The sequence below is a fragment of the Lissotriton helveticus genome, chromosome 3_1 (assembly GCF_964261635.1).
Source record: "Lissotriton helveticus chromosome 3_1, aLisHel1.1, whole genome shotgun sequence".
In the NCBI taxonomy this organism is placed as follows: Eukaryota; Metazoa; Chordata; class Amphibia; order Caudata; family Salamandridae; genus Lissotriton; species Lissotriton helveticus.
This window is the reverse complement of record NC_136061.1, coordinates 1,544,830,603-1,544,852,559: the sequence shown is the minus strand read 5'-3', so window position 1 is coordinate 1,544,852,559 and position 21,957 is coordinate 1,544,830,603. Positions and strand designations below refer to the sequence as shown.

The 21,957-nt window shown below is 44.6% G+C and overlaps 1 protein-coding gene across 1 annotated transcript in view; it reads right to left on the bottom strand.

Moving 5' to 3' along the window:
• Positions 1-21,957, bottom strand: part of TMPRSS13 (transmembrane serine protease 13) — a 222,355-nt gene that overhangs the window by 58,632 nt on the left and 141,766 nt on the right. Inside the window, exons 4-6 of the mRNA XM_078682266.1 lie at positions 11,040-11,162; positions 10,043-10,199; positions 6,028-6,126 (exon numbers count right to left, since the gene is read on the bottom strand). Of these exons, the coding sequence (XP_078538392.1) occupies positions 6,028-6,126; positions 10,043-10,199; positions 11,040-11,162 (379 nt within the window). The remainder of the gene's footprint in view (positions 1-6,027; positions 6,127-10,042; positions 10,200-11,039; positions 11,163-21,957) is intronic.

Below are 21,957 nucleotides of genomic sequence, written 5' to 3'. Positions count from 1 at the left end.
ATCAACAAGGTGAGGGATGGAATACTTGAATTATTCTCAACCATTAGCAACTGCTCGGTCTGTATTCCAGTCCATCGCTTCTCGCCCATCATGCCACTTTAGACAAAGGCCGACCTTATGCAAATCGGTACCAAAGATGCTCCTCATGGGAACAGACCATCTCGAACTGCTATGCAAGGCCCCCTCTAGAAGTGACCACAAGCAACGTCAGACATTAATAGTTAATGTTAAGGGCTATATCTTCCTGCTGTACAGTGGTGCATTTCACCACTTGTGCACACTGCAGTCCTACCGCCATGACTCTTACAAGGGCTGCATAACAGTGGTTTGTGCCATTTTGAAGTGGGCAGAAGAATTACTAGCTTGCTACTTGCCCTGTAGAAAAATAATATTTTAGTGTTCAGAGGCTCACATTTGAAATTTGAGAGATGAATGGTATTTTCTATATATACAATTTAAAAGATTAAGTGTTTTTTCTGTAAAAAAAGAAGCTTTTAAATAGCATTTTATACCACTTTTTGCTGTTAAGGCGTGTGAAGATGTAGTGATTCACTAACAAGTCTGTTATGGATGTTAACTATTGAGAACACCCATGACACAAATTAAATTGGTTCCTGTGTTCTTACTCTACTTCATAGTCCACCTTTACCAGTCTAGCAAGGGTGCAAGGTTGAATCAACCGTGGCAAGTTGTACAATTCTATTCTGCAGATTATTAGCAGTAAGTTGAGCCTTTAAAACGCTCTATTTCACAAACAAAAAGGCAGAATGACGCTGTTAACGAAGTGATACAAACATTTGAAAAAATGTCACTCTTCCATTTTTCAGGCCAGCATATTGTGGAAAAAGAAAAATTGTCTATTTTTTCAGAGAAATTCCAAGGAAAAGGAAACAAGCATTTAAGACCAAAATTATAAATAGCATTGCCCAGGCCATGGGTTCTAACAAACATTTTCCCAGGGGCCACAAAATATGGTGATTGGTGTCCCGAGGGCCCATTGATGCCAGTGGTTTGGAAGTTGGGCTTTGCGGGCTGGGTGCAAGTTGGACGCTGGGGAAGCGAAGCATGTACATAGTGTGGTCAGTGAGTCATGGAGTTGTTTTGAGAGTTTCAGTGCAAAGTGCCCTCTGAATTAATCCCCTAGTCTCAAGAAGGGTCAGATTTGACAATACTGTGCTAAGCAATTTCTGAATCACTGTCACTTTACCAGCCTTCTCTACTTGCTATCACTAACTCAGGAGAGTCAAGTGTAAAAAAATAAGTAACTTCATTGTTGAATTGGGATGAAATAGATTTGTGCAAAGTGAAACCAAAAAACCTATAATCAATCCCAACTTCCTCACTTGACCAAATTGTGTGATCCCTGTTTTATTTCACTTTGCCTATTTTTTCTTCATTTTGCATGTAAGAGCAACTTGACATGTCTGTGTTCAGGATACACATGGTACAAAATCTTCTAATGTGTTTGATTTAATAAACTATAATATTGACCATGTACAGTTAGAACCCAAGCCACCCAGAGGTTTCAACTGGATAACGGACTTGTCCCTTAGTTGAATATTGGCATTGTTGTCAGGGTGGGAGGAGGCATGAATGTTATTATGTTCGTTTTTAAAAATTATCACTTAAAAAAAATACTTCTAAATGCACTGCTATAATCTTATGTATTAGGGTGAAATGCTTCTGCATGTTAATGAAAAAACATTTTGAATTTTGAAGAGGCTTTGTCATTTTTTACACATTTGTTGCAAGATGGCTTAAAAATTAGTGTGTTCTGAAAGTTAGGTGGTGGTGCAGGATTTCTTTTTTTGCTTCTGTCCTTTTACTTCGGTTATCTTGTAAATAAACGCTTGCCTGTTTATTTACCATCTTTCTGAAAGTTAGTGCTCTTGTTAGTAAACAGCAGCCCAGTGCTGCTGTTCAACAGAGGGCTGCATGTGAAGGTCAGGAGGGCCGCAAGTAGCCCGCGGGCAGTGTATTGAGTATCACTGCCATAGGTTTTCTTCAATCCTTCAAATTATCTTCCTCAAAACATCATGCTTTACAGAACACTAGCTATATGTTTATTGTAGAGTCGGACTGGGTTGGAAAATAGGCCTGACTAAAAAAGTGGTCTATGTTTGCAAATTGTAGTAGTTTCATTTGAACTTGTAAAGATACGTTATATAAACATTTTGCAAGGTATGGAAGATTGCACGCATTTGAGCTTGCTGTAGCCAATGTTTGTTTTAATATCAAGGAAATTCACAGAAAAAGCAGGCCCAGCAGACCATAAACCAGGCCCACAAACAGCCCAAAAACTGGCCCACACATTGACCCGTCAGACTAGCACATCTGGCACTGCCTGGTTGTCCCATAGGACCGTCCGAACTTGGTTTATTGACAACTGACCACCTTACCTTACAGATCAGTCGCTTCTGAGCCTTTTGTTGGCTTTCAGCACTCCTGGATGAACTGAAAAAAGATCTTTCTTTAACCAGGAGACCTGATTTGGAGTGTGTTGAAAACTGCCAACATTGCAAGTATGACTCGGGGCTGCAGGCGTCCGGAGTTCATCACTGCTGTTGAGACAGCTGAGTGATTATCAGTACAACAGGAGTCTGCTGGGATGCAACTTTAAATGGACTCATGCCCAGTGGCAGTCAACACAAAAAAAATACCAATGAGGCGGGTGGAAGGGGTATGGAAGGGGAGAACAGGCCAGCAGGAAGAACGTGGGGGAGCGCGCGGGGTGGTCAATCATAAAATATAAATCATTTACTTAGTGCGGCCAGCCACCTTGCACTCCTCTCCTGCAGTTCCTGTCCCAGGAGTCCCTGGGACAACATCACAACTCCCACCCAATCTCTGCACTGCTCTCAAGCATGAGAGCATAGCAGGGATTAGCCAGAGTCTGCTGGTTTGACGCTCCACTCAGGACATGGAGTCTGCTGTTTCTCCAACCAGGCTGTTCAATGCAGTCTGGTTGGAAAAACCTACATGGGCAAGTGTGTTTGGCCGACTTAAGATGGCTGCACAAACACACATGCGCACTTAGAAGTGCACAAGCCAGTCCTCCTCCCCGCCCCGGCCCACCCTGCACACACTGGGTCAGTGCCAGCAGCTAAAAAATAAAACAATAGTAAGAGATTGTTTTATTTTTCAGCTGCTGGCTTTGAGCCAGTGGTGCGATGCTTATCTGACATTGTGAACGAGCCGCCACTGCTGATGCCTCACCCAGTACTTTGCTAGCGACAGCACGTCCCCCAACTCAACTGATGCGGTGACAGGACCCGAAACTCACCGACAATCCTCTTTCTCTCTTCTTACCCTTCCTCTCTTCCTTCTTCCGTTCTCTGCTCCTTTCTTTTGTCTTGCTTTGTTCCTCTCTTTCTCTTTCCATTTCATTCATCTTCTTTCTTCTTTTCATTCTTTTGTTTTTCCTTTCTCTCCTTTACCATGTCAATATTTTTCTATTTTCTCCTTTGTTTATTTTATTTATCCCCTTTCTTTCACTTTTTCTCCTTTCAGTCTTGCCTTCTTACAGTCTTTCTCACCACTTATATTTTTTTTTAGTCTCTCCTCTCTTCTCGATCACTTCTCTCTTTATTACCTCTTATTTTCATGTTAGTTTCCTTCTTTCTTACCTTCATACCTTCTCTTGGTTCACTTATTTTCCCCTCGCTCCTCGTACTCTTTCTTTTCTTTCTCCCCTTTCCCTTTCCTTTCATTGCATCCATATCACCTTTGTTCCTTCTATTCTTTGTTCCATCTTTTCTTTCCTCCTTTCATTCTTTGTTTGTCCTTTCCTTTTCGTTTTTCCTCATTTATTCTTATCTGCCTTTTCTCCTTATCTTCTGTTCATCTCTCCTTTGCCACTCAATTGATTTCTGTCCTTCCTCTCACTTTTTCTTTCCTCCTCTCCTCTCCTTTCTTATTTCTTCCTTTCTCGCCTTTATTTTTCAAGAGAGCTTAAGTTAGTATAAGGCAGTAACTCAGGGTGGATTTAATTGTTCAGAAGTAGCTCTCACAGTTGAAAAAGTTGGCGACGTCTGCCCTAAACTACACACCCTGCACCACCTAAGTCCCTATAGTTTCACACGTCCCGCTGAAAATACAGGTGAGTTCCAGTCTGCCGAACAGAATTAAGACTTTCATCCTTTCCTTGTGCATCTGAGTAGCCCTTAAAATTCCGGGTGGGCGGTGGTGGGGGTGGGGGCTTCTAGCCCCTTGCTCACTCATCTCAGGTGCTGGAATATGTTGATTTCATCTAGCAATGGATACCTCTTTTTATTTTTGCATGATTTAATCTTGTGCCACAGGGGTCTCTCCACCATTGAGGGCTCATTGTGGGTCAAAATCCGAAGCAAATTCCATTTTCTTAGATAGCCCTACAATTTTTTTTGTTTCTCTGAGAGATCTTGCATTTATTTCTAAGTCCGGCTATTTGAACATCAGGCAGAAAGGCGAACACGCTGGTATGGCGCTTCCATCATACGAAGGAGTTTAGTGGCAAGTCTGAATTCCCCAGGTCTCCTCAGTGCACGTGGTAGATCTTGATAGAGATTGGCAGTGTGTCCATGATATGACACAAGCACATGTTAACAGGTCCTCCTTCTCTTCGTAGATGTGTAGCCTCTTTAAAAAGTCTGCATGAGTTTCCCCATTGGGCCCTCCTAAGCTGGTTTAACGTGTATGCAGTCAAAATCGAGAAGGTTTTTTCTAATGAGTTACTCAGACATATTTCTTGATGGCCTGTCTTCAACGATCTTTGGCAAGCTTCTTATGCAGATGTTCTTTCTTCTTGCTCCATTTTCCAGATATTCAATTTTCCAATTCCAGTTTAGATTTCCTTAAGAAAGTGTTAGAGGACCCCTAGTGTAATGCCAATCTTCTCTGCCTCTGTTATCTTTTCTCTGATGAAAAATAGGGTGGCAAGGGCTTGTTTAGACCCTTGCCTTTCTTTGTTTATTAATTAGAAAATCTTTCACTGACAGCTCCCTTCATGCGCTATTGTTCACAACTTGCAGGATGTAACAAGCTGAACTCTGCTATGTGGAAAACAGACAGCTGCCCCATGCAAAGCTTCTGTAGTAAGCTCAAAAAACCACTGCCTTCATTTCCATTGGATGATCACCCCTAAGCACTAGGGCAAGCTCAGCCTCGGGGCATGACATTCCCAGGGGCAGCACTTCATATCAAGAGGTGTATGGTAGACCCAAGGGATATCCGTACTGAATACTGCACGAAGTTGCAGGCCTCCTATGCCTGCCTTGTCATACACGCGCACTTGACCCAGATCTGGACATTATGATGCAGCTGCTCCATCTTCTTTCTTGGCCTCAGGGACTGATTGATGCCCCTAAGGCCAGTGTGGTTGGGCTACAGCAATAACCATGCTTGGATTACCCTCTGGCCGAGTTTTCACCTCAGGCAATTGTAGGTGTCTCTAAAATATACTGCTGCACTTCTTAGTAAGATCTAGTACATTACAGCCTCTTGTTTTCAGTGCACACTCTCTTGACTTAAGCACTCCAGTAAGAAGGATACCCCCTCCACCCATAACCATCATGCGTAGTAGTCCTCAGGCTTCACTTCTGTGCAAGGGTGTTTCCGGCAGAAGTGTCCCTCCTGTGTCTCTTTACATGTGAGCTTGGTTTAGGTTGAGAACCTGGACTCCAAGCATGACCCAATTCACTTTTGTCATCTCTGCTCTGCTCTTCACATTAGTATGGTGGATTCTTGACCACTACTTAAGCAATACCCTCCTTCTCTCTCTGGTAACACGGGGATGCAGAGTTCTGTCTTTCTTAAAAGATTCTGAGGAATGCAATATTATCACTGCTTCTCTGTTCCACTTGCTGACCGCACCCTTTTATTGCATTTTAAAGCATGACCAGGGAGAATCATTTTGATTGTTATGGCTAAAAAAAATACCGGTTTTAAACCTCATGACATAAGCTATTGAGAAACAAAAAGGATATCACCTTTCCCTCCTTGCGCTCCAGAAATGTCGATTTGAAACATGTTACACTTGTAGTTTCCTACCTTCGGAGACTTCCTTGAATGGTATCAGATGTCTTGTCCACAACAAGGCCTTGGTCAGTTGGGTTATCTGGCATGGTGACTGCACTTGCAACAGGCTGTCTGTGTATAAGAGAAATAACAAAATAAGGCACATCTTTGATATCCCAATTAAAGGATTGTTGCTATTTAAAATCTAGAATGGTTACCACAGTGTCCTGTCTCACTAATCCCAGTACTATCCAGAATATTTTCTAAATGTATATAAGTATAATATTCACCCAGATTCCACTGCCTGCTTCCAGTTACTTGTTGCTCATGGCCCGACCCGAAGGATGACATTTTTCTATGGTTGTAAACTGCAACGGAGCTCTTTGATGGGAGAGATGCTGTTGTGGCTGCCTAGGATAACAAGTGTTAAAAATGTGGTTGTTGGTTGACTGGAGTATGAGCCCTGGTCAAGCAACAGCCACAATCCCTTGCAGGGTGAACTTCACCAAGTCTAACTGTCAATAACACTCAGTCATGTGACTGGAGACAGGCTGCATGCACAAAATGGCTAAGGGCAGTCCATTTCCAACTCTCATGTGGCATTTTCAAAATTTGATCTGGGGAATAATTTTGAGAACGCGGTAAAGAGCATATACAAAAATCCAACAGCAAGAATACTGGTAAACGAAGCACTTACAGAAAGTGTGCAGATAAAAAGAGGAACCAGACAGGGTTGTCCCCTGTCCCCCTTATTATTTAATTTTTATATAGAGCCCTTAGCATGCCTTTTAGGAAGTGAAGAAGGGATTATACCTTTCACCTATCAAGGATGGGAGAAGAAAGTCGCACTATTTGCGGATGACTTAATGATATTCACAGGAAACTTAACCATCTCACTTCCAAAAATAGAAAATATCATAAGAAAATTCAGGGTAGTTTCAGGCTACCAGGTAAACCAACTAAAATCAGAAATAATGGAGTGGAACGACTTGTCTGGGAATCCTCTAGTGTAGAACAAAATAAAGTACCTGGGAATTGAATACATCAAAAGTATTGAAGGAATAGCGAGGCTAAACTTCAAGAGTACACAAGGAAATAAGCATACTCCTAAAGGCTTGGTCTGGCCTACATCTTTCCTTTTTAGGGAAGTCCAATCTAATAAAAATGACAGTATTTCCGAAATGTACTTATCTGTTTAACTCGCTCCCACTAGAGTTTAACAAGGTAGAGATTAAACAACTGCAAGGGGACATATCTGGCTTTATATGGGCCTCAAAAGGAGTAAGGATCAGCTGGAAAAAATTGAAAAGAAGCAAGATACAAGGCGGCATTGCCAGCCCAGATATACTGGAGTACTATAAAGCTTTTCAGTTAAAAAACATAAGGATTTTGCTAGGCATAAGCGAAAAGTGGCCCATGCTCTGGAAAGTATTAATTGGACCTGGAAAGGATCACTATTTATACAAATTTGGACACCCCAAATTTTTCCAAAAAATTAAATTAAAGATGACAAGATCAGCAGCAAAAACCTGGTACGATATAAGAACTACCCTGGCAATACCCTACTATAGTACATTTTCCCCAATCTGGGAATCCCCCGGCACACCGGACTGTCTAAGAGATAGTTTAATAAACCCCCTAAAGGAAGCCAATATAAACCACTGGAGTCAGTTGATAAAAGATAACAAGATCACAGAATGGGAGATACTAAATAGAGAAACCTAGGGGACTCTATCCAGATTTAAATACTATCAATTAAACAGCTGGATTAAAGGAGTAAAAGAAGATCTACAAGGGGATGAAATCATCGAACAAAAGCTCTTGAACACAGAGTCATTCAAAAAAGAGATATCATATTGGTATTGGGCATTGATAAGATCCGGTGAGGAAGAATACAAAGCCCCTCAAGACATCTGGGGAAGGTGAATGCCAGACCTCGACATTGCAAATCTCTGGGAAACCTCGAATAACATTGCCAGCAGGGTGGTAAAATCTGCTCTATGTGAAATAAAACACTTGTTTACAATACACAGAGCATATTGGACCCCAAAAAGCTGTCAAAATTTAAAAACAGTACAGTAAAGAAATGTCCCAAATGCGGAACAGAGAGAGCAGACGACCTACACATGTTTCGAGAGTGTGCGATGCTGGAGGAATACTGGGACCAGATCGGTAAGACTCTTTCCGAGGTATTAGAACAACACATCGAGGTAAGCATTGATTTAATTATCTTTGGGGCTAAAAATAACTCACAAGACACCACACTGTCCAGGGGCCAAGAAAATATCCTCTTTTTATTAATTCTCTTAGCCAGGAGGGAAATCTGTATTAATTGGATAAAGCAAACACCACCAAGTTACTCCGAATGGCTAAACTCAATTTTAAGGGTATACAAACTAGATAAACAGGGGAGGCAAAGTAAGAAAAACAGGTTCTGGAGTTTTTGGGAAAAATATAATTTGGCAACTATTAGGGGGTCCAATGATTAAGGCAAAGGTAACATCGATTTCAAGCTGAGTCTTGAACTGAGTAGTCATAATGACTAGCTCCCCCTCCTCCGATAATCGTGTTCCTAGATATGGGCAAAAAGGGGCCCCTGAAGACAAGGTAAACCGCACCACCCGAGAGAAAGATAAAAAAAAAGCGGCCGCAGAGGAATGGGTCCAAACTAGAAAACGGGGCCTCTGACTCCTTCATACTCTAAGAATTTTTTTGTTTTGCTTGATGAGGACATTTAAAAAAAAAAAAAAAAGAAATGCATAGAATTTTCCGACTGCCCTGCCTGGCTTCAAGCTGGCTGAAGTGATAATGTGGAAGTGATAGGTCTGTTGTGTGAAGGCAGAACACTCCCTATTCAATTGCAAGTGGGCTGTACTCAGCTTTGCCCACCCCATTCATGCCAGCAGATGGCTTAATAAGGCACACCTAATTCCTCTATTGTGTGACTGTATAGCAGGACTTCACAAAGTCTAACTGTCAATAACACCCAGCCATGTGACTGGAGACAAGCTGCATGCACAAAATGGCTAAGGGCAGTATATTTCCAATTCTCATGTGGCATTTTCAAAATTTTAATAAAAAAAAAACCAGACAATCATTAAATAGGTATTTTATAACAAATCCGCAGACACCAACATGAAATAGCTACCTGCTCCCAATTGGAAATTACAGCTCATTAAATGTAAAAAGGAATCCCTAATGTTATCCTATTGGACTGGTAGGCCTCACAGTAGTGGAAAATGAAATTAGGAGTTTTTCACTATGAGGACATGTAATACTTAAATGTACATGTTAAACCTTTGAATTACAATGCACCCTGCCCTCTGGGCTATACAGGGCTTAGCTTAAGGGTTACATATATGTAATAGAAGGGACGTGTAAGGCTTGTCAAGGGAGGGTTCTTGCCAAGGCAGAATGGCAGTTTAAAACTGCATTCAGGCTGCAGTGACAGACTTGGGACAGGCCTTAAGGTGCCACTTAATTAGTGGGGAAATAAGTGCTGCAGGCCCACTGGTAGCATTTGATTTACAGACCCTGGGTATATGGTTTACCACTTTAAAGGGGACTTATAAGTAAATTAAATATGCCAATTACCTATAAGCCTATTTAACCACGTTTTAGGGTAGTGAGCACAAGCATTTTACATTAAGGTTATCTCTCCCTCACAATACTTGCCATACACACCAATTCCTGCAATGAGGGAATAGTGGACATGAAAGTTAATTTGGAACAATTGTTCAAATGCAGTAGTTCTTTTTGCATTTCAAATACAAAAACCTCTAAGAAAGTCTACAAAACGTCTTATAGATTAGACCCTTCTGTAATCACCAAGGCATTCCTAAGTTTAAAGATGTGCATTTTTTACACCGTGAAAAGTTAATTTATATCAAATTTAAGGTAATAATGGAATGAGTGGTCTCTACATGACACAATAACTTTGTGACATTCTTATTGGCACACATTTGGACTTCCAGATGTCTATCAGCTGCAAAGCATTTATTTTACTACTTTAGATTCATCTTGCTGGGTTTTAAAAATGGAAACTTACCCCTGAAACCCAAGCTTTCGGCACACCGTAGAGGGGAAGGACGTATCTATGGCACTTGAACACACCGGCAGCCATGTGTCAGCTTGAGCCCTTGACCTCAGGTTCTGTGGAGTGTTGGACATCACCTGAAGCAGGGAATCGGACCATCTGAAGCGTGCTGTGGTTAGAGAAAAGGGTAAATGGTAAACTCATAACATGGAATCTTCACAGCTTAAACCTAGCCAGTTTAGGATTGTTGTAATAAAGCTAAAACAGCATTCAGCATGGAGTAGAAGCTTTATGGCAAACAGTGTAGCCTATAGTTCAGGTGGAATGAATACATGAGTTACATAAATGTTCAGCGGTGTTGATCTGTTTCTGCACACTTCCACTTTTGGCAGGTAGGGGAATTTTTTGATTTTTTGAGTCCCATACTTTGGCCAACTTGTTTTACAGAGAGAATAATGGAGGTCTCCAGGTCCTGGAGTAGATGTTTTGGCCATTACATTATAGCATATTCTCAATGAACACCTGCAACTCGAACATTGATGTTCATAGTTTAGAAAGAGATGTAGGGGTCCTGTGGGACATTTTCCCAGGATCACCAGAAGGATAATGCTTTACTGCTAATCATCCACCGTTAAAATTTCTTTGACCAGGCAAGCTCACTTCTACTTTCTTCGGAGAAGAAAAACATCGCTTTAAGGTATTTGTTGTGAATAGCAGGAAGTATGTGCTCAATTTCTCTTTGAGAGGGGTGATCCTGCGTTTCTCCAATGCACAGCTTTCGTCATTTGAAGTGAGGTGTAAAAACACTTAAATATGTATTTTTTGTAATAAAACAAATGTGATGTACACTGATGTGTGCAGAAAATATATATATATATATTTCAATAATCCATCTGATTTTATGTAGCCCAGTATTTCTCTGCCCACGTGTGAGCCCTAAATTCTAGATTAAATTTGTTTAGTACATTTGTGTTGCACATAATGAAAGGCTAGAATGCAGATGCATTACCACAGCCTATTTCGTCGCCTCTCTGGGAGCACTCTGCGATTCCATTACAACGCGTCATGTTTGCAAGGCAGGATTCCGTAGGTATCTGCTTGTAATTGCTGCTGTTTAAGTATCCAAATTTATCTGAAACAGGAAATAAGAGCCGGGGGTTAGACACTGCATTGTGCAGGAAGAACTGATCTTGCTCCATTGAACCTGAGCGACTTTGCAACATAACATTCAAGGCATTGTCAGAATCAGCCATTTAGCCCATTGTATCTGGAAGATAAAGTGGGCAATTACTGCCTGGGACCCAGGGGATCTCAGATCATGGTAACATAGAATGTCGCATCAGAGAATGAATGATATAAAAGTGGTCAGTTACTGCCTGGGACCTAGATTATGCTAATTTATAAAGCAGACATTCCCCATCATATCTGTTAGGTAGTGGGTAATTAGAACCCAATGCAGGTGAGACCTGTGTGGGATGATATCCAAAGCAATTAGAGAATCTGTTGCATACATCATAACACCAATACTGGATTTACTGGCAAATTTCCGACTAAAGAGCATCAGAATTAGTTCCTTACCCAACATATCTGAAAGGTACAATGGGTAATTTCAGCATGAAACCTAGGGGAAAGTGAATTGTTGGATCTTGTGTCAAAGTAACATGCTAAGCATTGTCAGAAGTTCACACTCAGTCACATAACAAAATAAAAGCTGACAGGCAATTCAGTGGGTTTCCATAGGGTATGCAACACCCAACTAGTGCACCAACAAGGCAAGTCTCTCTTGTTGAAGTGGAGACGTTACACTCTCCAGTCTGGTTTCCATACACTCCACCCCATGTAAACAGCACACATGTAACAAATGGCATTACCTCAGAACTAAACTCTTACTGGTCGACCCATCTGCTACTTTTGATAGCATTAACCCCTTGGCTGCGGGGCTGATTCCCCCGCTGTGCTGGGGGGAGGGGGGCCGCGCACAGAGCCCCGGTGCTCATGACGAGCTCAGTTCGTCATGAGCCACGTTTCTCGTGTGCTCATGACGAGCTGAGCTCGTCATGACCACGCCCGTTCTTTAGAACGCCCAGCACAGCAGGGGAATTAGCCCCGCACCTGAGCGTTCTAACGGTCATGACGAGCTCAGCTCGTCATGAGCACACGAGAACCGTGGCTCATGACGAGCTGAGCTCGTCATGAGCGTCGAAGGGGTTAACAACCCCGTTTTACTTTTCTCTCTCACTACCACCAGTATCAAAGGTCTTTCACATGAATGATTCGCTTTCTACCTCTCATTGAATTTTTATAGTCACTAATTGTCCAAAACTATTTTACGTCCACTTCACTTTCAGATGGGCCCTTTCACTCCCACTATTCCAGCCTGGCTGGTGATAAAAAATCCTCATTTGCATTTTGCGATCATCTCTGGATAACATCAACATTTTTCTCAACCTTTTCACCCTTTCCCCAGTCCAGCATTTCTGAGTGTCTCGCTGCTATTCGTCACTGGGTGGCCATGTGATTCCACACGTTGAACTCAACGATTGGGATCTTGTACCCTGCATCCTCTCGTCATCTTTACATTTTTCCTTAACTCTATCCACATCCACTCAACTCCTACCTCCTGACTTACATCTGTCCTGCAATAATACTCTTCAGTACTTCAATGCACATGGAATGCTTGAGCACCACCACCACTACTGTTGCACAATACCAGCTAATAAACATTTGAAGATCCGCTTGTTGACTCAGTAACTGGATTGAATAGACAACTGGCCTCCCCAATTACTCACCCTTCTTCAAGGTCCTAAACTTTTGCCCCTAGAACTATTTTCATCCTTCCTAAACACTCTCCTCCTCAAGCATCACAAGTAAACTGGCTACCCACAAAACATGGCACCAGGCACAAACCTCTCATGTGTATATAAGATACTAACTGGAATATCCTGAAATACATTTCTGCTCACTAATCCATTATCATAAGAACGATCTGCAAATCATTACGGGATGGGGGCGGGTGCTCTTCAATTATTTTTGTCTCCCTCCCTTGCATGGAACAGGTGGAGATAAATTAGTCTCGGCTGTACTCCTTTGCCGGTCAGAAATAAATTACTACAATCAACAGGGAGAAATTTTTAATGATGTTTCTTCAGCCCCCCCTCCACAGAGCACATGAAGCCAGGTAGGTGAAGAACGCTGTTTATTTTCGTTCTTAGTAGTTACGCTATACATAGAGCGCCGAGCGTCTAACTGTCCAGCTCTGACGACTGCTGCCGCCTTCTCTCGTTCGCGCGGTCTCCTCTGCGCCTATTGCGCATGCGCCAGTGTTCCGCTCTTGCCTCGGCACGGCGCGTCATCACGCAGTGCGCCGGAGACTAGAGCGGAACACTACATATCTCCTTCTTTTCCAATAACACAAAACAATGTCCCAAATTAATAGTCACTCATATCATAGTCTCTGAACCGAGAGGGCAGGGTGACTGTCCTCCCAGTGCGGGTTCTTCTTACTGGGGTGAGCTCTTCCTTGTTACCTTCACAGGGAAGATTCCTCAAGTCCCTCGGTGTGCTTTTCTCCTCTTCCCCAGCCGGGGCAGCACTCTCCACTGTCTCTTCCTCTGCCTGTGCTCCTATTGTCACTTCATTGTCCTCTGAGGCAGATCTCTCATTCTGCCTCTCGTCACCTTTCTCCATCTCTTCCTCGCCGTTGGTTAGCCACCGATCCTCTTTCTCTTCCTCTTTTCCTGCCGGCCATTGCATGATCCTGTTGACCTTTGCCATGCGGTCTTGGGACCATACTCTCCCATCGCTGAGTAAAGCTGCTCTCCCGTACACTTCTTGGACCTGCAGAGGTTTGCTGTACTTGCTTTCGCCTTTTCTTTGGAGGGTTGCTAGCTTGACCCTAACCCATTCCCCTCTTTCCAGGTTCGTATCTTTGGTGTTGTGTCTTCTGTTGTAATGTGCGGCGTACACCTTACGGGCTTTCTCCAGGTTGTGCTGTACTACCGCCGGCGACCATTTGCTCGTCACAGTTTTCTCTCTCCATACTACATTGTCTCTCGTGAAGGGGAGTCTGCCCCTCAGGATCTGGAAAGGGCTGTACCCTAGGGCTGTCGGGGTGATCCTGTACGCCCACAGCATGTTCTGCACTTCCATTTCCCAATCTTTCCCTTGCATAATAGCCGCCTGTATGGATCCCATCAGTACACGGTTGAACCGTTCTACTTGTCCATTGCAAGTGGGATGATACACCGCAGTGTGTTTGGACTTTATCCCGTTCCTCTCTATGTACCTGTTCCATTTATCAGAGGTGAACTGCGGGCCATTGTCACTTAATATTGTCCTTGGTATTCCTTCCCTAAGGAACAATGAGGTGAGGAATCTCAGCACTGTGTCTGTGTCCATGTTTTCTTGTACCTCTATCTCAGGCCATTTAGAGTATTTGTCTACGACCACGCATAGATATTTGGCTATGCCTCTGTTGTCGAGTACAGGCCCCAAGATGTCCACTGCTAAATCTTCCCAGGGGTTCTGGGGTCGCTCAAATTCTCCCAACGCCGGCCTCAGTGGTCTCAGTATTTTATCAGCTCCTTGGCACTGGGCACATTCTCTCACTTGCCTTTCTATCTGACTGTCCATTCCCGGCCACCAGTACATCTGTTTCGCTCTCAGCTTCGTTTTCACAATGCCGAGGTGACCTTCGTGGAGTTGATTCAGTAGCAGGGGGATAAGAGTTGCTGGGGGCATCACCTTGTCTCCCCGGTAAACGAAAATGCCCGAGTCACTCTACGATATCTCCTCCCAAATCTCATAGTATTTCCTCAGATCTGCGTTGAGGTGCCTTTTTTCTGGCCATCCAGAGATCAGGTATTGTTTGACCTCCCCCATCTCTCCATCCTCTTCGTGGGCCAAGGCCCATTCTTGCCTGCTGATGACCTTCTCCGCATCCTCCATCACGGCTACCATCTCGTCTGTTTCAGGAGGGACCGCAGGTGCGTCTTCCATGGCGGAAGCTCGGCTCAAATAGTCCGCCACCTTGTTCCTTGTCCCCGGCAGGTACTCCACATCATAGGTATAGTCCAACAGCTTGAGCGTCATCTTAGCGATGCGTGGAGTGGTAGTGTCATGGCTGCTTGAGGTTAGCACCTTGACCAAAGGCTTATGGTCAGTTTGTAGTTTGAAGCGGGTGCCCCAGACAAATTGTCGAAACTTGCCCATGGCCCACGTGACAGCCAGCATTTCTTTCTCAATGACGCTATATTTTTGCTCCGTGGGAGACAGCGCACGGGAAGCAAAACTGAGCGTCTCTACAGTGCCATCCGCCCTTTCCTGTGCCAGCACCGCTCCCAGTCCTCTTTCACTGGCATCCGTTGTCAATATGGTGTTGCCTGTAGGGTCATATCCGTGGAGGGGTATTGCACCACTTATGTCATTCTTCAACACCTCGAATTCGCTCTGTGCCTCTTCATCCCAGTTGAACTGCGATTTGTCTCTGATGAGCTGGCGGAGTTTGTGAGTCTTGGTGGCGAAATGTCTGACGAATTTACTATAGTACTCCGTCATCCCGAGGAATGACCGCACTTGTTCCTTGTTGATCGGGGCACTGGCCTCGCAGATGGCCTTCACGTTCTGCCTTTTGGGGGATATGCCTCGGTTCCTAATTTCGTGTCCTAGATATGTGACGGACGACATGCCCAGCCGGCACTTGCTCCACTCAGCTGTGAGACCGTTGTCTTGAAGCACTGTCAGTACCTTTGTGAACTTCTCGTCATGATCTTCCTTGCCTGATCCCATGATCAGGATGTCATCCTGAAAGTACTGGACGTCTGGGAGGTCCTTAAATAAGCGATGCATTAACTTCTGGAACACCGCAGCCGCTGAGGCCAGCCCAAACGGCATGCGGCGGAATTGATAACACCCAAATGGTGTGATAAAAGAGGTAAGTTTCCTGCTTGAGGGGTGTAAGTCGATCTGATGATACGCTGATGTGAGATCTATGGTGGAAAACCACGACACTCCCCTTGTTCTTGCCAGCATTTCCTCAATCCTCGGCAGGGGAAACTTCTCCACTATTAAGCATTTGTTGAGCTCGCGGAGGTCCACACATAAACGTACCTTGCCATTTGGTTTCCTGGCCACGACCAAGGGGGCCAACCATTCTGAGCTGTCAATCGGTTCTATAATCCCTTGTTCTTCCAATCTTTGGAGTTCTTGCTGGACAGCGTCTCTGACCGCAATGGGGATGTTCCTGACTTTGTGTGACACCGGTCGGGCGCCCTTCTTGAGGAGTATTTTGTGCACGAATTTGTCCAACTTCCCTACCGAGCCACCAAACACCTTGGGGAAGGTCCGCTTTAGTTTTTCGTACTGTGACCATAGGCTGTCGTCTGTCAGCAGGATCTGTTCTTTGCCACCCGGATCTAGCTTGATACCGAGGTCGCCCTGGTCTCTCCAGCCTAGCACAGAGGGTCCCAGCTCTGCCACATACAGCTTGCAGTTCGCAGATCTGCCTCTAAATTCAAATTTCAAGGTGCGGAAGCCTACCATGGGAATAGCATTTTCGGTGTATGAAATGGGACGAATGTCCGGAGGCTCTAGCCGGGGACCCAGGACGGGCACGAAGTCATCCTCCCATACTGATCGTTGCACAATGGAGTACGGGGACCCCGAGTCGATTGCAATGTGGACCTTCACTCCGCCTATCAACATGTCTGTGCGCGGCTTGTCCGAGCGCTTGCCCGCCACATCCAGGACCTGTTCTTCGATGCACAAGACCATGTCGTCATTCTCCAGGTCTTCTTCATCCGGGGCCTCCGACGAGGACTGCCCTATGTACTTCACCACAGGTCTCTTCCCTTTCTTGCGGCACACCTCCTCAAAATGGCCGACAAGGCCGCAGAAAGAGCATCTGGCGCGAAATGCAGGACACCGTTTGTCTTGAGCTGAATGATCCGCACTCCCGCACCTGTAGCACGCAAACTTGCTGTCCGTGGGTTGTCTACCCGGAGCCGCCTGTTTTCCTGTCCACCGGGGTTCTTGTTTTCTGTCTCCCGCAGATCCCTTGTACCTCGTGGATGAGGACGCTTCGTCTATCTTGTTGACCATCTGTCTCAGTGCACTCTCCTTTTTTGCCGATTCCGCACAGCGCTTCGAAAGTTCTGCTTTCTTGACCATGGCAATGACGTCTTTGAGTGAGGCCTCTCCTTGTGCCCACAACTTGTCCTGTACCGATTTGTTCGTGGTGTGCATGACAATTTGGTCTTTGATGTACTCATCCTGTAGTTGCCCATACTTGCACGTTATGGCCAGCCGCCTCAAAGCTGCCACATAATCATCAATCGACTCCCCTTGCTCTTGCTTCCTTTGTTGGAAGTTGTACCGATCGATGGATACACACACCGATGGGCGGTAATGGTTGTCTAAGTCCTCCAAGGCGTTCTTGAAGACGTCATCTGCTGCGGCTGGTCTCTCCGCTGGCACGATATTCGCAAACACCCTTGCACCTTCCGGGCCCAGGTTATGCAGTAGCAACCTTTTCTTCCTGGCGCTGGGGAATTCCTCACCATTCTCATCTTCCAATGCACCCACATAGTTTTTTAAATACTCCCTCCAGTCCTCCCATTTCATCAAGGGTTCCCCCGGTCTGGGTAGGAATGGGACGGGCGCCGTCAATGACGTCATCTGGTTGCTCATTCTGGGCGCTGTTCTTGGCCCTCCGCCACTGTTCCCTGGGCTGCCTGGTGTGGTGGGACTCCCTTCTCCATTTGAGACGTCCCCTTGGCTTTTGGGACTGCCAGGTGTGCTGGTAACGCCACTCCGTGAGCCACCGGGGAGGTGCGCCTTTCCTTCCTCCCTGTCACTGTACCTTCTCTCTGCCAGGTTCCCAGTTATGTGCCCCTCTGCGCGTTATGTAGGCTTGGACCTGTTCTTTGTTGATCGGGTGCCACGTGGTTGCAGTTTGCTGTGGTCTGGCGCTGCTGCCGCGCTCTGTTGTAAATAGCGTCGTTTTATAAGAGTGTGCTCACAGTGTGGTGTCCCTTTCCACAGTCTCTGACCTGTTTTCCTTGCAGTGTCCTCTGTCTCGCTCTTCTTGAGTTGCTGTGTGGGGCTGGGGTGTGATCCCAAACCTCGTCGCCACTGTAATGATGTTTCTTCAGCCCCCCTCCACATAGCACATGAAGCCAGGTAGGTGAAGAACGCTGTTTATTTTCGTTCTTAGTAGTTACGCTATACATAGAGCGCCGAGCGTCTAACTGTCCAGCTCTGACGACTGCTGCCGCCTTCTCTCGTTCGCGCGCTCTCCTCTGCGCCTATTGCGCATGCGCCAGTGTTCCGCTCTTGCCTCGGCGCGGCGCGTCATCACGCAGTGCGCCGGAGACTAGAGCGGAACACTACAAAATTGTTGCATTAGCTGACTTTGTAAATGGGAAACCAGGTTTGAGTACTAGCGTATGCTCAACATACTGTGATTCTGGGCAAATCACAATCTACACGAGGCAAAAAAAATGATCTGACCGCCTTTTATGTTATCTGGTGCTCATGTAAAGCACTCCAATTCATCTAGGCCAATTTCGTGCTATGTATTTGAGGAAAGTGACACCATTTTTTATTTTTTGCATATACACACTAGCATCATTCCCAATATTGGAACTTACACGTGCAGTTAGGAGTAAAAAAAAATAAAAAAAATAAAAATACATCTTTCACCAGTCTCTGAACAGTGGAGTGCCTCTCTTATGTATGGTAAAAAATAAATATCTGAAAGCCCAGGGTGAGTGTAAGAGGCAGTCTAGGTCTGTGCCATTATCGCAAATGTTTGCCAACATTTAGCTCCATGATCAGCTTTTTGCAAAAGGAGTTTTTGGCTGCCTGGGGCTAATTGTGGACCAAATCCAACCCTGCATGCACGGTCTTGGAGAACCGAAAACTCTCTATTCAGGAGACCCTGTTCGGTAACAGTATGTTGCGTAAATGTTCTGAAGTCAATTGACTATACTTTTATGGACCTGGGCTCAATGCTTAATTTGTAGAAGAATGAGTGCCAGTGCCCAAAGAATCCGGCAACGGCTGCAATTGAATGTTGGCGCACCCAATACCAAGGCACAGTAGACTTGAATCTACCTCATGCTTCTGTAATCAACTTTCAGACACTCCCTGCACCTTTATCTCACTAGTGCAGCTTTCTGCTTTCTCACTTTAGGATGTTTTTTCTGTTCTTTTCTCCCTCTGTCTTTCCACCAGGCTTATTTTCCCCTCTCTTTCTCTCAGCAAATGTTTGATGCAAAAAATAAGTACTGGTCCCCAAAAATGAGTGCTTGTGGCCCTCACCTGCGACCACGGGCTCAAGTTAAGTACTGGCTGGGCTTAAGGAACAAAAGAACCATGAAACAAAAACTGGTCTCTACATATCGGCGGGCCTCAGCTTTACCAAAAGAAAAAATCTGCTCTTCTGTAGATCTGGTTCATAAGACCGACTGGTTTTCTACTCCTGGGCTTAAAAAATAAACAACTTAAAAGTTGAAAAGTTATTAATAACAGTACATGAATTATTGAAGCTGCTATTAAAGTACCTGCTCAATTCTAGAAGCAGAAACTTAGCACCTTGGATCTTTCAGTTTCCCTGAAACATCCAAGGTGCTAAGTTTTTTTTTAATTTTTGTTTGTGGGTGATTAGGGTCCCATGGAACCTTCAAAAGTACCTCTTGTGGGGTTCATTCATCCACTGAACACCTTTCACAAAACAGTCCAGCAGAGCCTGCAAAAGCTGAATTTCTGCCAGGTCGCTCTACATCCAACCTTTCCTGGTCGGACTGCAAAAACCACAGGCTTTTACCATATCTTGGACTTCCATCTACGTTGTATGGGCACTTAGGGGCACCTGCATCAAAATCCTCATTTGTGATTACCAAATAGCGATTTTTAAGGAATCACTATTTGGTAATCGCGAATGCCTATGCATGTAGGAATCGCAATAAAATTTGCGATTCCTTTACATTAGCTAATGGCGATTCGGAAATTGCGAATCGGTATTAGCTAATGTGACTCCATTGTTATATGAAAATTTGGATGATGATTTTTAGAAATATTTTTAATTTTAAATCATTTTTATACACATCAATTTATAACCATGATTACAGGTTACATTAACTGATATGAATTTCCTCCACATATCCCTAACCCTCTATGGCTGTTTCATTATCGGTACCATGTATTTTATGTATGGTATATGCAGAAGAAATTGTATATGGTATTTTATCTTTGTAGTTTTATTATGATGTTCAATACCTTAGTTTGTCTTGTATGAATATGCTTTTATGGTGATTCTAATTGCACCGAATATAGCTGATTTTGACTTTTTGACTCCATTCATTCCTATGGACCTCCAGGCTCATAGGAATGAATGGTAATACATTCGCAAATTGTGATTACCAAATTGGTAATCGCAAATTGCGAAAGCAAATCCAAGGGTGCCCGGGGGCCTAAGGCTCCCCTGAAGCACTCCCCAAAAAAGGTAAGTGTGCACATGTGAAGCACACACTACATGGCACTACATGACACTTTGCGCATTTTTCAAAGCATGCACAAAATACCGTCATCTTGTTCAGTTGATGGTAATTAGCGTTTCCTAAATTCACAGTTCGCATTTAGGAAAGACCACATGTATTAGCGAATAGGGATTCGCAAATTGCGATTCCCTAAATGCCTTTGCAATTTTTTGCGATTACCTAAATTGCAAATGAAAAAAAGGTACTTGCATCTGAAAAGGCCTTTTTCCATTCGCATATGGGCCAATTCTGCCAATGGTCCCGTTTGCGAACAGAAACAGGCTTGATGCATGTGTCCCTTAGTCTCCCCTCAAAGTCAATTAGTAATTCCAGCAAAACTTGAGAGTTGTCAGGGAGTCAACCGCTCTCTCAGTTTCAGGTCACCAAAAGATGTTTAGTCATCATAGGCGACGTACATATTTTATGCTCACTTTATGGCACCAATGCACAATTGGATTATGAGTGATGCCAACCGCAAGTGGCCCCATAGTAAACTACAAATGTGTCACCTTCTTAGAAAGAGCTCTTTGTAACTATAAATTGTGTTGCTGGGGAGTGCAAGCACGCAATATACATTGGCCAGAAATTTCACGATACACTGAGTCATAGACAGGGTCAGGATTGGTGTTTGAATGTTTTCCTTGACCTTGGCTCAAACTTCTAAAGGTATAGTGGATGTAATATGGCCCTGTGGCCAACTGCTGCTGCGTGCAGCCATAGGCTCCAGACACCAATTTTCAGTGGCGGCTCCCCTGCTATGGCAAAGGAGCGTCACCCCACTGCTTTCAAGCAGTGCGAGAAGAGCAAACATAACATGATAACAACTTTCAGTTATTATCAAGTTATGTTTCCTTTGTGGGTGGGAGGTTAGGCGGGGCTGCTCTAATCATGGTGCAGGGCAGGGGCGGAGTGTTTACCCACTCAAATGCGCAGTGACTGTTTGGTTGGCCCTTGCAGCCACCCAAAGCAGTCATGCGCACTTCCCGGTTCTCCCTGCAGGCAGCATTGCAGCCTGCATGTAGAACATGCCCATCCGTACAGCCCCTGACTTAGCGCTGTGTCACAGCGCTCAGACCAATCACAATGCTGCACTGCAGCGTTGTGATTGGCTTAGGGGAGGGAGCCTGGCTGCTGTTTTCTATTCCTGGAAGTGGACTCAGGAGAGCAGGAGCACACAAGACGCTGATTCCAGGTAAGTTTTTTTTTTACTTTCTAAACCCCGCCCCCCTCCCCACGCGACATACCCTGCAACCCCCGCACCCGCCTCCACCAGCGAGCCATGCTGGACGCCCTTGCCAATTTGCCAACATGACAGATGCAAAAAAAGAGCTATCATGAGAACAACATGGTAAGGGGGTATGAGTTATCGTGTGGTATGCACATTGCAAC